This window comes from Scyliorhinus torazame, chromosome 10, assembly GCF_047496885.1.
Source record: "Scyliorhinus torazame isolate Kashiwa2021f chromosome 10, sScyTor2.1, whole genome shotgun sequence".
NCBI lineage: Eukaryota > Metazoa > Chordata > Chondrichthyes > Carcharhiniformes > Scyliorhinidae > Scyliorhinus > Scyliorhinus torazame.
In genome coordinates this window covers 247,042,215-247,057,311 of record NC_092716.1, presented here as the reverse complement: position 1 = coordinate 247,057,311, position 15,097 = coordinate 247,042,215, and the positions used below count along the sequence as shown (strand labels likewise).

Sequence of the window (15,097 nt, the reverse complement as noted above, 5' to 3'; positions counted from 1 at the left end):
TATACAGGTAGAACAAGTAATTCTGAAAGCTAATCGAATGTTATTGCTTATTGTGAGGGGAATTTATCATAAAGTAAGAGGGTTATGCTTCAGTTGTACAGGGAACTGGTGAGACCACATCTGGATTACTGTGTACAATATTGGTCTCCTTATATGAGGAAATATGAGAAGGTATATTGGACTAATATCTGGAATGGGCAGATTGTCTTATGAGGAAAGGTTGGACACATTAGGCTTGCATTCTTTGGAGTTAAAAAGAATAGGAGGGACTTGTTTGAAACCTTTAAGATACTGAGAGGTCTTGACAAAGTAGATGTGGAGAGGATGTTTCCTCTTGTGGGAGAATCTAGAATTAGGCATCATAGTTTAAAAACATAAGAGGCTGCTTATTTAATACAGGTGAGGAGAAATGTTTTCTCTTGGGGGGGGGTGGGGGGTGAATCTTTGAAACTGTCTTCGTCAAAGGGAAGTGGAAGCAGAGTCTTTGTATCTTTTTAAGGCAGAGCTAGATAGATTGTTGATTGACAAGGGGGTGAAAGGTTATCGGAGGTAGGAAGGAATGTGGTGTTGAGGTTACAATCAGATTAGCCATGAACTTATTGAATGGTGGAGCAGGCTCGAAGGGCCGAGTTGATTCATTCCATTCCAAACTGCATAGCATATTGGTCGATAAATTAATGATGGATCTCTGCTTTTAGTTTAAGAAAAATACAATTATATTTACAACTATTGGGATGAAGATTAATGAAATAAATGCCTGAAGGAGAGGGTTCTTTGTGTGCTTGAAGAGGGTTTGAAGTGTACAGAGCGATTTTTGTTCAAAGTACTCATTGTTCAATTTTCAAACTGCAATGGTTTTTTTTACCCCTGGTCAGTGCTCCTGGCAATGTTAGAACAAACCCTGCACCCTGGAGAAGCTCTAGTGATGCATGTCAGCTGATGTTTGGACTGGGGATGGAGCAATCTGGAGATGTCCAACCCTAAGCAAAGTAACTGTTGCTTGTGACAGTTTTCTTGTGGTTAAGCACCTTCTGATCTACTTTAGGCTAGTCCAAGGCAGCAGGCCCATTCAACAAATGGAGCTACTCAATACACACATGCAAGAGTTTCTTTCTATTACTACAAAAGCAAAATACTGCGAACTCTGGAAAACTGATATAAAAACTGAGCGGTTTTGCTCAGTGGGCGAGACAGCTGGGATGTGATACAGAACAAGGCCAGCAGTGCGGGTTCAGTTCCTGTATCAGCTGAGGTTATTCATGAAGGTGTGCCTTCTCAACCTTGCCCCTCGCCTGAAGTGTGATGATCCTCAGGTTCAACAGCCAGCAGTCAGCTCTCCCCCTTCAAAGGGGAAAGCAGCCTATGGTCATTTAGGACTATGGCGATTTTACCTTACCTTACTGTGAACTCTGGAAAACTGAAAGAAAAACAGAAAATGTTGGATACACTCAGCAGATCAGGCAGCAGCATCTTTGTAAATAGATAAAGAGGTTGACTACTTTTCATTACAACTACAAGACAGGAGAACGGTGGTAATTCCACCTTGGAAGGTGGGAAGTCTTCTGGCCAGGGAACTGGCATGGAAGAAGAGCTTGAGATCATCATCTATCAAAATGATACCAAGCTCATTTTTCACCACCATGGCTACTACTTTGGCCAGGAGCCTTTTCCCTGTACAGTAGATCTTTTCTCCTGTCTTCATCCAACCAAATCCTGAGCTGTCCGTTCACTGAGCCAACAGACAACATATTAAAGCTTGCTGTAACATAATACTTATGGTACTGGACTAGTGAGCCAGGAGAGGAGTTAAATTCAGTTAATAAGTAAATGAGTAAAAAGCTAGTATCCGTATCATCAAACATTTAGTCACAATTTGTAATCTCGAGCTGCAGTATATCCCTTAGCCTACCATTACCATCAAGCCAAGGGACCAATGAGGAATGCAAGAGCTTACCAGGGACAGCATTAAGCATATCTTAAAAATAACCCAACAATAGTGCGAAATACCTGTGTTACAGAACTAGCCATGCCGCTAACCAAGCTGTTCCAGTACAGCTACAACACTGGCATTTACCTGACAATGTGTAAAATTGGCCAGGTATGTCTGTTCTGCACAAAACCGTTCAAGTCCAATTGTCCAATCTACTCTCGATAATCAGCAAAGTATAGAAAGGTGATGGTGCTATCTAAGTGCCTCTTACACATCAATAACCTTCACGTTGATATTCAATTTGGGTTCCACTTGGACTATGACTCCGGACCTCTCTGAGTGCTTTGACATCAAGTCATCGTTCTACCATGTGTGACACCAAGGCACCCGTGCAAAATTGAAGTCAACATGGGGGAAATGTCTTTACTAACTAGCACAAAGGACCATCGTCAGGCCATAATTCAAATGTTCATTATGTTTAATTCCACTAGCAATTCGTTAGATAAGTGAATCAATCCCTACCTGCAGGCAGCAAAACCTGGACAACAGTGGCAAGTAACATTAGAGCCGCACAAGTGCCAGGCTATGACCATCTCCAACAGGATTCAAACCACTTCCCCTTGGCATTTATCAATGTTATCATCGTTGAATCCTGTATTGTCAACATTTTCGGAGTCGCCATTGCCCAGAAACCTAACTGGTTGGATTAGGTGCTGCTGCCACCTCCAATTATGTGCCATCTTGTCCTGTAAGAGAGAGAGAATTATGTCAGTGAGTGTGGTACAATATTGTGTCTTCATGATTGAATGCAAGCTATCAAGAGTGTGACACTTATTTTTTTTTTTTTAATTTAGAGTACCCAATTCATTTTTCCTAATTAAGGGGCAATTTAGCATGGCCAATCCACCTAACCTGCACATCTTTGGGTTGTGGGGGCGAAACCCACGCAAGCACGGGGAGAATGTGCAAACTCCACACGGACAGTGACCCAGGGCCGGGATCGAACCTGGGACCTCGGCGCCGTGAGGCAGCAGGGCTAACCTGCTGCGCCACCGTGCTGCCCTAGAGTGTGACACTTATAGCAGTCCTAAATACAAGGATGAGTAATGCTATGAGGTTAGATACGAGACACGATTGATGTTGGTCGGTGAATATTGGAGGTTTGTGCCTTGAGCACTATCAGAGGCTAGTGGCACAATTAGCAGGATATGCACTTAAAGATACATTTCATTGACATTGGCCACTTGCATATGGTCATTGAACTTCTTGCAGCAATGCATCCAGTCCCTCGGGGCTAGATTCCTGCAATTGATTGCAACAGCTATTTGGTCCCACTGCCCTTGCAAAGTTTGTCAGAATGGCCTGGTCCCCGCTAAGTCGTTTACATGTCACTTGCTCTCCACCATCAGAAAATCGTGAAGCCTGTTCTCAGTCACGTTGTGCATTCTTGTGACATGTGGAAATGCTCACTTAAGGGCCTTATCACACTGCCGCTACCATTCAATCACAAGCAAAACTTGTCGGATTTGCTTGTGGACTAGTGAGGGTGGGGTATCCTCGTTCAAAAGCACTCACTGTCTGGATGAGGGGCCCTGCATCCAGAGGAGGGGGGTGCCTGGCTGAGAGCCAACCCCCATCCCACCATCACTTGGCTTTCTCTCAGGATCTCACGATAAATCTTGGTGAAGACCCAAGTGTAATACTGGCAGTAGTGTGACAATTGGAGGATTTTAGGAAATTGGATTATAAATGTAGTGTATAATTTAAGGGTTAAACGCCTGCAGAGACTTTTTTTATTTTGAAGAGATGAGGGAAGTGGAACTAAGAGAACGCAGGGTTATTTTGTGAAGAGCTATGAAGAGAGACGGGGTGGAGAAAGGCTTTTTGGAGTGAGGTCCGATCTCTGATCTGGCAACCCTTGCATTTCTTGAGAACACAAGTAAAGGCAGAGAGGCAGTGAGTTTGCGGAAGCTTTGAGAAAAGAAAAGCTGAGTTCCCATCTGCCTGACTGAGGGTTCACGATTCTTTTCCAAATAAGGTGGGTGAAAAAGTGATACTATTTTAAAAACAGAGCAGCCTTGTCCAGAAATTAGGGAAATATTGAAACAAATCAAGTGAAGCAACCATTTGAAGCAACTTTCAGATAGAGTAAGGGGTTCTGAACAGCCAGAATCTGCTGTGTAATGCAAGTATCACTTTAGGGCTTGCTTGTTTGAGCTGGATTGAGAGTTGTATGTGTATTTACTTGTTGATTAATGGGAAATTAAATAGTGCTTTTAAGATGGATGGGTGCGCTGTTCTTTTCAGGTTTGAAGTTAGTAAGTTTAATATTGTTCTTCATATTGTTTTAAAATAACCAAGCTCTATTTCTTCATGCAATCACTCCTGGAGAGAATCGATCTTTCCACAGTCTTAAAAACTAAAATAAAATATTGAGCTTTTCAGCTAGGTCACTGGGGATCATAATAGTATGTTGGCATTGTCGTTAATGGAAGGCTGCCAGCCTCTGAGCAGGATTTCTGCCCTACTGAGAATAATCCTGCAATGCAAAGGACCCCCCACCGCCAACTAGGTACTTAAATCCCTCCGAGTTCCTGGAGTTCAGGTTGGTGGGGGTGTCGCTTATCAAACTCCCACCACTTCATTAAATTCCACCTGAGGTGTGTGACATTGAGAGCAGTGATACACAATTAGTGCAAGCTAATATGCCTGTTTTTATGAAGGTGACAAAACTCACTCATTGGTCTTGCATCAATTAGAGGAAAAATAATGGCATCAAATATCAGAAGTAAACTTGGCCATTATCTATGTGATAATGTCATGGTAAATAACAGCCAACATGGATCCAGAAGAAGAAAAACAAATTAATTACTTAAGTACTCTCAAGAAAGGGAAAAACTGTGTCTCAGAATATAGTTGCAAGAAATCTAGGAGTTGGCAGAAGTTCAGTGAGCCAATATGCTGATCTGTTGGAGAACTGAGGTGTCAGAGAACCAGGGATTGAGGGTATTGAAATGAAGTGACTGAAACATAGACATGCAGAATATAGTTGGTTGGATGGAAAAGGTAGATGCAGATTTGTATTTTTATGTTTATTCTTTTGTGGGATGCTGGCATTGCTGGCTAGAACAGCATTTATTACCCATCCCTAATTGTCCTTGAGAACGTGGTGGTGAGCTGCCTTCTTGAACTGCAGCAGTCCGGTGCGTTGTAGGAAGACACTGTTAGGGAAATGTTCCAGATTTTGTCCCAGCAACAGTGAAGGAATGGTAACATAGTGTGGATACGGTGTCCCATTATAGTATGATAGGGCATAGTGGGGTTTGGAAAGAACTTGGAAGGTGGATGTGTTGCCAGGCACCTGCAGCCCTTGTCCTTCAAAATGACAGAGACCACTTGTTTGGAAGATACTGTTGCAGAAACTTGGTGAGTTGTTGCTGTGCATCTTGTAGATGGTACACACTGATACTGCTGTGCGACAGTGGTGGGGGGAGTGAATGTTGAAGGTGATGGATGGGGTGCCGAACAAGTGAGCTTATTTATTTTTTCATGGGGTGTGGGAGTCATAGGCAAGACAGCCGACCTAAGGGCGCTTGAACTGAGTGGCTTGTCGGAATCTTTGAGGGGGCATTAAAGAGTCAACCAAATTGCAGTAGATCTGGAGTCACGTGCAGGCCAGGCCAGGTAAGGATGGTAGATTTCCTCCCCTAAAGGACATTGGTGAACCAAATGGGTTTTTACGGCAATTGACAATGGTTTCATTGTCAGTTTTATTGAGCGTAGCTTTATATTCCAGATTTAAATTGGATTTAAATTCCACCAGCTGTTGAAGGGGCATTTGAACCAATGTCCCAAGAATATTAACCTGGGCTTTGGGATTACTAGTCCAGTCCATTTTCACTATGTCACCATCTCCTTTAAGGGCAGCTTTGTCCAGGATTGCATCCAGCTTGAGTCTTTGTTGGAGTTTCACTCATCCAGGCCAAGCAGAGTGTATTCCATCACCAGTGCATCCTGGTGTTCCCCCTTCATATAAGCAAAAGTTTTAATCCTATCCACTGTTTCTATAACCTATTATTCCTTCAACTCCCTATCCAACTGATTTGTAAACATTGGCATGTTTCTAACTCTAGTATTGGATTGGATTTGTTTATTGTCACGTGTACCGAGGTACAGTGAAAAGTATTTTTCTGCGAGCAGATCATTAAGTACATGAGAAGAAAAGGGGATAAAAGAAAATACATAATAGGGCAACACAACATATACAATGTAACTACATAAGCACTGGCATCGGATGAAGCATACAGGGTGTAGTGTTAATTAAATCAGTCCATAAGAGGGTCATTTAGGAGTCTGGTGACAGTGGGGAAGAAGCTGTTTTTGAGTCTATTCGTGCGTGTTCTCAGACTTCTGTATCTCCTGCCCGATGGAAGAAGTTGGAAGAGTGAGTAAGCCGGGTGGGAGGGATCTTTGATTATACTGCCCGCTTTCCCCAGACAGCGGGAGGTGTAGATGGAGTCGATGGGTGGGAGGCAGGTTTGTGTGATGGACTGGGCGGAGTTCACGACTCTATGAAGTTTCTTGCGGTCCTGGGCCGAGCAGTTGCCATACCAGGCTGTGATGCAGCCTGATAGGATGCTTTCTATGGTGCATCTGTAAAAGTTGGTAAGAGTCAATGTGGACATGCCGAATTTCCTTAGTCTCCTGAGGAAGTATAGGCGCTGTTGTGCTTTCTTGGTGGTAGCGTCGACGTGGGTGGACCAGGATAGATTTTTGGAGATGTGCACCCCTAGGAATTTGAGTTGCCTCAAGTAGTGCATCCCGCAACCTTGTAATACTCTATAAAAGGTTTCTCCTGCTGTGTTCTTTAATTCTCTTACAATTAATCTTTAATCTATTTCCTGTTATACGAATACAATATTAAAATATCTTGAACATCACACAAGAAAATAACTTTCAATTGCCCCTTAAACAACGCTAATCAATAAACTGACACAATAACCCTTAATGGCTAACTTTACTTATGCTCAAACAGTAGAACCATCTCAATCATTTTTAAATACAATCGCAGGCCCAAGCATACTTGCTTCAGAGATGTTCTTTGAGACTGTTTTAAGAGATAGACCTAAATTCTGTCAGAACAATGCAGGATCTCTAGCTGAAGTCTTCAGAAACTATCTTCATGGTTTAACTTCCACAAACCAACTGAACAATCTGCTTCTCTGTTAAAATACCTGGTACTCTAGCTCCTCCCATTAGTTACATCATCTTACTAACTGAACACAAATTTCTCTAATTAAATACTCCACAGGAAACCCCTTAATCCAAACAAAACTCCCATTAGCCCAAGCTTTTATGGTGCTTTAATTGTACCACTGGCTCCCAAAATCCTTTCAAACCAGGATTCTTTAAAAACACTACTGCAGCAGTCATACACACACTAACCCAGGCTTTTAACCCTTACTGCACCAAATACATATCATACAATATATCTAAATTCCTACATTCATCTCAAAGTCTATGCGCATCCTTTCAATAACTATATGTTTCAATCCCTCCAATCTGATTTTCTGCCCAACCGCGGTCCTGAAACAGCTCTTTTTAAAGACAAGTAACATTCAGAATCACACCGTGAAGAAGAGGACCGTCAGCCCATCGTATCTGCACCGACACGTGATAAACACACGACCTACCTACCTAATCCCATTTGCCAGCACTTGGCCCATGGTCTTAATTATCCTTCCTGTCCTAGTTGAGCACCCCATCTACTCCGTCAACCAGCTGGGTAGCACTGCACAACTTGTTTCCATTCTTACCAATCTAATCGTGGATAGAGAATTATCTGCAATAACTTCTCTTTCAACTCCTGCTCTGTTAGCTCAGGAGTTCCTCAAGGAGCTATCCTCGGGCACCATCTATTTCTCATCTGCATGCTACCCCTCTGTAATATAATCCAAAATACAATGTCAGGTTCATCTCACAGCCACCTCTGCTGTCATTGCTTTGCCACAATGCTTGGATGATACCCAATATTGGATGAGAAGATTGTTGTCCAACTAAATATTGAGAAGATTAAAGCTATTGTTCTTATTCACTACCGTAAAATCCATTCCCTATCCATTGTTGCATCTCTGGGCAAGCTGAACAGGACAGTGTGCAACCTCTGTGTTGTTAACCACAAGATAACATTTTTACCTTCCTTCAGTTCTTATGCTGTTGAAATATTAGTTGCCTCCAGACTTTATTATCCTAATACACTTCCCACCGGCCTCCCATCTTATACCCTATATAAATTTGAGCACATCCAAAATTATGTTGTCTGTATCTGAACTCGCTCCAAACTTCATTTGCCCTGTGCTTGCTGGCGAGTTCCATGTTTGACATTGCCTTAATTTTAAAATTCTTGTTTTCAAATCTCCACATGTCCTCGCCCATCCCTATCTCTGTAGCCTCCTCCAGCCTTACAAATCTATAAAATCCCTCTTATCTTCCAATTCAGGTCTTTTGCACATCCCTGATTTTAATTGGCCTAGCTTTGGCAGCCACATTTTCAATTGCCTTGGTCCTAACTCCGGAATTTCCTCCTTAAACCTCTCTGTGTCTCTATCTCTCTTTTTCTCTCTCTCTGAAGACACTCCTTGAAACTCATTCGGAAGAGGCACACAGTCACAAATACATTTGCCAGTTACATGGCCCCCTCACATTAATCCCTGGCCAAACCATCCTCCCACGGCCTCTAACCATTAACTGCTGGAAGTAATACCCGCTTTAGGAGTGGGTAATTTAAAAAGTTATATTACAAATTTTCGATCCTTTTTAATGGGAGGAGTGATGCTGGAAAACCGATACTCACTCACTCTCTCTTTTTCTCTCTCTCTCTCTCACACATACACTCCTTTCATACACACACCTCTTCCCCACGCACACATGTCGCTTTCTCTCGGCCTCCGAGGCCCGCTCCAGCTCCCCTGCTCTTTGCGACCTGCTCTCCCTATCACTCTGCTGTTCACGCTCATCCAATCAGGCTGATTGGACAAACAGTTCAGCAGCTTTTTTCAAATTTTGCAAATGTACCCCAGTTTGATAACTCTTGTGTTATATTAATGCATATTAATGATGATGATGTCTTCAAGCCGGGTAAGCAGCCAAGAATTTTCACAGACCGCATTTGAAAGCAGTAATTATCTTTCGTTCTTTCATGTCATTTTACATAAAATGAAATAAAGATCGGGATATACATGAGATTAAGGTAGAAAATGAAATACTATAAGCAGCCTTAATAACAAAACAGTATATAACATGAGTTTCTTTTACAATGGAGAAATTTGAGTTTGCAAATATTGCATCATATTTCCAGGCCCAGAGGTTGTTCAGCAGCATTTATGTACTTAATACATTATTAAAAACCCAGTCACATCTCATTGATCAAGAATATTTCCAGAGAGACTAATAATGTGGAAGTGAAAGTTCCCATTACTTTATAGGAATGCCCTATGGAGAAGCACAGAATAACTGATGGAAACATCTGGGTTTTCCCATTTAACTGCAAATGTGGACTCTAAAAGTTGCTATCAGTTTCAGAGGAATAATGATGGCCTCACTGATTGTTATAGCCTTATTATTACCTCAAAATCCTGAACCATTGCATCAGATACTTGCGTCATATTTACAATGCGAGAGACCATATACAGCTGCAGTGTCCAAAGTGTGGATGACGACCCCATTTGGGGTTGCAAACACAGCGGATGGGGTGATGAGCACCCCTTCCACCAAGACTGCACCCACTCCATCACCCAGATCCAAGTGGCAACCAGTTCTGCCCTTGCCCTGCTCATTTCTCAGTTGCTCTTTCTAAGTAAATGTGGAGAGCCTAGTGCCAACTCTATGAACGTGTGAGCAGTGATTTTATTCTCCCATTGGTGACCTGGGCCCCGGGATATTTTTCCTTCTTTTCAAGACCATTAAAAGAGTCTTGAGCAAGGGATTCACTAACATGGGACTTCCTGTTCCTTGACCCATAATGGAATCTGGCATGAATTAAGAGATAGAAAGCTGGATTAACGCACCGATTGATCTGAAAAAAATTAACTGGAGCATGAGAAGAAATCCATTCTTACATTGGTGTGTATGTGGGTGATAACAGAGGGCAAGTATGCCATGTGGGGAGAGAGTGGCAGATCACGGAGTGTATTTTTCCAGAGGGGGTGGGGAAAGGGGCATCACTGAATCTTATGTCCCTGGGAAATATGGAGGCCTTGGCTGAAACTTGCACACGTGTATATTGTTACGACACCCTGGTCTAGTGCACGGTCAATTCACGCCCCACTTGACCCGGAGTCACAACACTAATTAATTAACGAATAATTCTTAGAAAAATATCCAAAGTATTTAGTCCCTGGCTGCTCAATAATTATGATGTTGAGATGCCGGCGTTGGACTGGGGTGAGCACAGTAAGAAGTCTTAACACCAGGTTAAAGTCCAACAGGTTTGTTTCGATGTCACTAGCTTTCGGAGCGCTGCTCACCTGAGGAAGGAGCAGCGCTCCGAAAGCTAGTGGCATCGAAACAAACCTGTTGGACTTTAACCTGGTGTTTTAAGACTTCTTACTGTGCTCAATAATTAGTCACCGGGTTTTTAAATGTAAACACAATTACTCATGAATAACAAGAACTTAATGAAATATGCATCAAATACAGCTGATTAACTATTATCTAATTCCTAATTCCCTGGTTTTAACTTGCCTCTCACCCTATATATACACACAAGACAGACAAACATAGTGGGGCAGAAACGGATTTAAAAAAACAAGTAAAAAAGAATCTTTGTTTCAGATGGTTTGTTTCCAGCACCTTGGGCGTCATTCTCCGACCCCCTGCCGGGTTGGAGAATCGCTGAGGGCTGCCGTGAATCCCACCCCCGCCGGTTGCCGAAGTCTCCGGTACCGGATATTCGGCGGGAATCGGGCCGTGCCGGTTGGCGGGGCCCCCCCCGCTGGATTCTCCAGCCCGGATGGGCCGAAGTCCCGCCGATAAATTGCCTGTCCCGCCGGTGTGGATTAAACCCCTTTTGAACGGCGGCAAGGCGGCGTGGGCGGGGCGATCTGGCCCCGGGGGGTGCCGCCACGGTGGCCTGGCCCGCGATCGGGGCCCACCGATCCGCGGGCGGGCCTGTGCCGTGGGGGCACACTTTCCCTTCCGCCTCCGCCACGGCCTCCACCATGGCGGAGGCGGAAGAGACTCCCTCCACTGCGCATGCGCGGGAAACTCAGCGGCAGCTGACGCTCCCGCGCATGCGCCGCCCCGACATGTCATTTCCGCGCCAGCTAGCGGGGCAACAAAGGCCATTTCCGCCAGCTGGCGGGGCGGAAATCCCTCCGGCGTCGGCCTAGCCCCTCAATGTTGGGGCTCGGCCCCCAAAGATGCGGAGCATTCCGCACCTTTGGGGTGGCGCGATGCCCGTCTGATTGGCGCCGTTTTGGGCGCCAGTCGGCAGACATCGCGCCGTTTGGGGAGAACTTCGCCCATTATTCCTCAAACTCTACTTTCAGTCTGAAGCTTTACTGTAGATTCATTCAGTCCTCTGTAGTTTCAGAAATACAACCTTTCTGGAGAGATGATGTGGAGATGCTGGCGTTGGACTGGGCTGGGCACAGTAAGAAGTCTTACACCAGGTTAAAGTCCAACAAGTTTGTTTCGAATCACTAGCTTTCGGAGCACTTTCTAAGCAAACCTGTTGGACGTTAACCTGGTGTTATAAGACCTGTTTCTGGAGAGAGGGGCCCTGGTTCTTGTTTACAGCTTGTAATGGTTTTTCCTGTAGTTTCATTCATTCAGGTTCTCGGCAGTTCCAGAAATACAGCACTCCACAGCCTTTCTGGAGAAAACATGGAGGAGAGAGATAATCCTGGTCCCTCTGCTTCCAGGAATCAAATTGAGCTCCTTGGAACTCTGAAATCATTCCACTGGGGTCAATTCATTGACCCCCCCCAGCCAATCAATCAAACCGAGTCCCACCCCATCTCTCTCTTGTACCAAAAAGTCTGAAACTCGTGTTCTCTCCTGTAACTTATGGATTGCACATTCTCCCTGCTGCTTGACTAAAAGATGCATGTCCATCAATCACCCATGGATCAAAAATAACTGCAAAATAAAAGAAAGGGGAAATAAGAGAACAAACCAGAAGGACCCTTCCAATATAAAATAATATTTTTACAATGTACTTTAAAAACAAATTTTCAGAATTCTTTGCCGATCTATGAAAAGCAAACTTTAATAATTATATACAGAATGTTTGTTTGCTGTTTTGTTTTTTGGTGTCTGGAATCACGTGAATTGGAGTTTAGTGTTAAAATATGGTCACATGGGAACATAGTATGGGAAGCACTGAAATGGGTAAGTATAGACTGAATTATTTCCAAAGGCCTTTTAGTTATGTTTTTTGATACAATGCACTCAAACAAAATATTACATTTCGACGTATTTTCATCATGAAAATGTATGGTGCTACATGTAAAATCTGTTGTATAATGCTCTTAAGATTTTGATGGTATCTATTTTATCTGTGGCTAATGTATTTTGACACTTTTCTTTCCATAGAATCAAAGGAAAATCTACTGTCAATGGGAGAAGCGGGCACAGTATCTACTTACAGATCCTCCAGGCGACGGCTAGAGCAATCACTATTAACTTGCAGTGATCTAAATAGTAGTACTGTACAAAACTCCAGCCTTGCTCAGCTGGATGATAGCCTTGCCAAAGAAGGATTAGCACGTATACACTATACACCGGAGAACTGCAAGTCACAGATCATGCAAGTTTCCTGTCAATTGCCTATCTCAAAGCAAGAGCTCCAAACCGCAGATTGTCACAGGGAAGAGGAAAGGAAAAATCTGAGTGACACAGAGAACTCTGTCTCTAAAATGAGTGAGAATCTAATAAATGTGACATACAATTTAGGAGAATGCAGCCAATTTGTCAAAGACACCAGAGTTCAACACTCATTTGTGAATGAAACCAATTGTAACAAGGCGGTCACTGGTTACAATGCATCATACAAGCACTCCAAGAATCACAGAAGCTTCCTGCAAAGGTTTGTTTTACAGCCTCAAAAGTTAGTTTCCTTTTTTCACAGCCATGCATTGTGCATTCCCAGGATTCTGTTGTTAATTTAGTTGAGCAAGGGAAATGCCAACTGTAGTATTAATTCCGAACTTTTTTCAGTTAACATTTTTAAAAGTTACCTGTACATCATATTTTCATTGGACCAGTCTGTACAAGTGAAATGCAATAAACTGTACAAGTTGCCATTCTTAATATTTCATGTTGCTCAACAGCAATAAGCATTAAATTATCCAGAATAAATTTACTCATCCTAAAATCCATTTATCCTGTAATTACAGTTTGGTATTTGATTTAATCAATATATTTTGTAACCAAAGTATTGTTGAATGAAAATACCAACAGCAAGCATTCCTGTAATTCTATGAAAATACCAAATTTAATTTCCGGTTTTAAGGGCTGCGCTTGGAAATAAAAGTACTAGCAACAGTCCAAACAAATAAGAGGTGCCTAAATCCACCAGTACATTAAAATAATTTAGAATAAAGTATCTTTTTTTCTGAAGAAAGTGAAAAATGCACATGTACCAAGTGGAATTAAATTAGGCATTTTCATAGAATGGCTGCTGCTGTTAAATTAGGTATTTTTTGGCTCCATGTATATGCAAAGAAAAGTCAATGAATTGGTTCTTGTGGCTTTTTAGAATAAAGCTGTGAAAATCCACATTTAGTTGTGCCGCAATATCATAAAACCATGAGTAAGTTGGACAAATCCTATTTTTATGATTTGATGTTCTAAAAGAAAATGTGCACTTATAAGGTCCCGAATGATGCTTTTATTGGCTACAATGCAAATTTACAATTACATCAGGAATAAAAAGTTTGAAATGGTAGAGGATATTAAATTTATCAAGTAATTATTTCACCTCATTCATTTGAGTTTAAATGTTTATAAAGTGTCTGCTGCTGCTCTACTGTTGGCTTTCACTGGAAGTTGAAGATGCAGAAGTCTTTTCATTGTTGAAAGGCTTGACTTTGTTTATTTATTATGTAGCTCAAATGAAATTCTATTTATTTTGACACTTGTGCTGATAGCTGCCATGTGACTTCACCTTATCTTCCAAACTTAATCTTCCAAATTTAATTTCTGTCAGCACAAAATTACTTCGAACCATCTATTGATCTCTTTTCATGGAAACAAAACACATTTGAACATTGAAGAATGACCGTGCTTAAACAATTGAAGAAACTAAATGTTAAACTGCTTTAGTTTTTCACAATTATGAGTAAGCATATTATTCCTTAATTTAAATTATTTCCTGTTGTTACGATCCCAGCTGATGCAACTGGGCAGTCGGGTCCCAGAGCAGAACCCCGGCTGGATAATCGTAACTTTTATTTTTTATTTAGTGATGTGGATGAACAGTGTTGCAGGACTGCTGATTAACTTTTAACAAAAGAATAAAGCATTTATTAAGCAGGAAAAGATTAACAATAATACACTACCCCTTCACCCCAGCTATATCTTTACGTATACAGATTTGTAAGGATAACTCAAGTTACAAAATGTATCTTATACTCTAATATTCTCAGTAAGTACACAGTCCATATAAACCACTGGGTGAAATGTGGTCAGACACTACACTGAAGCCAAGTGGCAGATGCCACCCAATACAACCTTTGTGGATTTCTCATCAAATCCCCCCCAAATGCTTGTTACGCTATGAACCAATTGGTCTCACTGGAACTCTGATTTTCACGTAGAGGTTTCTAAATTCTACTCTTGAAGAACATGCCTTGGAATTTTCTCCTAAGCGATAATATCTCTCTGCCTTCATCAAGGATCCACATCCAGGATTTCAACCTATCCTTTTAGTATTCCTTTGCTGTGAATCACCATGTGCATTCAAACTTGCACACAATCTCTTGGGTACCTAACCACACCAACAAAATACTACTGCTTCACAGGCTATATTAAGGTGTCAACAGCCTGAGGACTAACTTGGATATCTGACTTCTCGTTAGCCAAGATCTCAGGTCCGTACATTGCAGAGTGTCCCTCGCTGCTCTTGACCTCACGGAACAGAACCGTTTTTCTAGATTTCTGATT

The 15,097-nt window shown here is 42.2% G+C and overlaps 1 protein-coding gene across 2 annotated transcripts in view; it reads left to right on the top strand.

Moving 5' to 3' along the window:
- The window catches only part of LOC140384703 (kinesin-like protein KIF18A), a 117,349-nt gene that overhangs the window by 88,697 nt on the left and 13,555 nt on the right, over positions 1 to 15,097 (top strand). For both annotated transcript variants that reach the window (XM_072466650.1, XM_072466649.1), the window contains one exon: positions 12,527 to 13,019. In XM_072466650.1, coding sequence (XP_072322751.1) covers positions 12,527 to 13,019 — 493 coding nt within the window. The remainder of the gene's footprint in view (positions 1 to 12,526; positions 13,020 to 15,097) is intronic.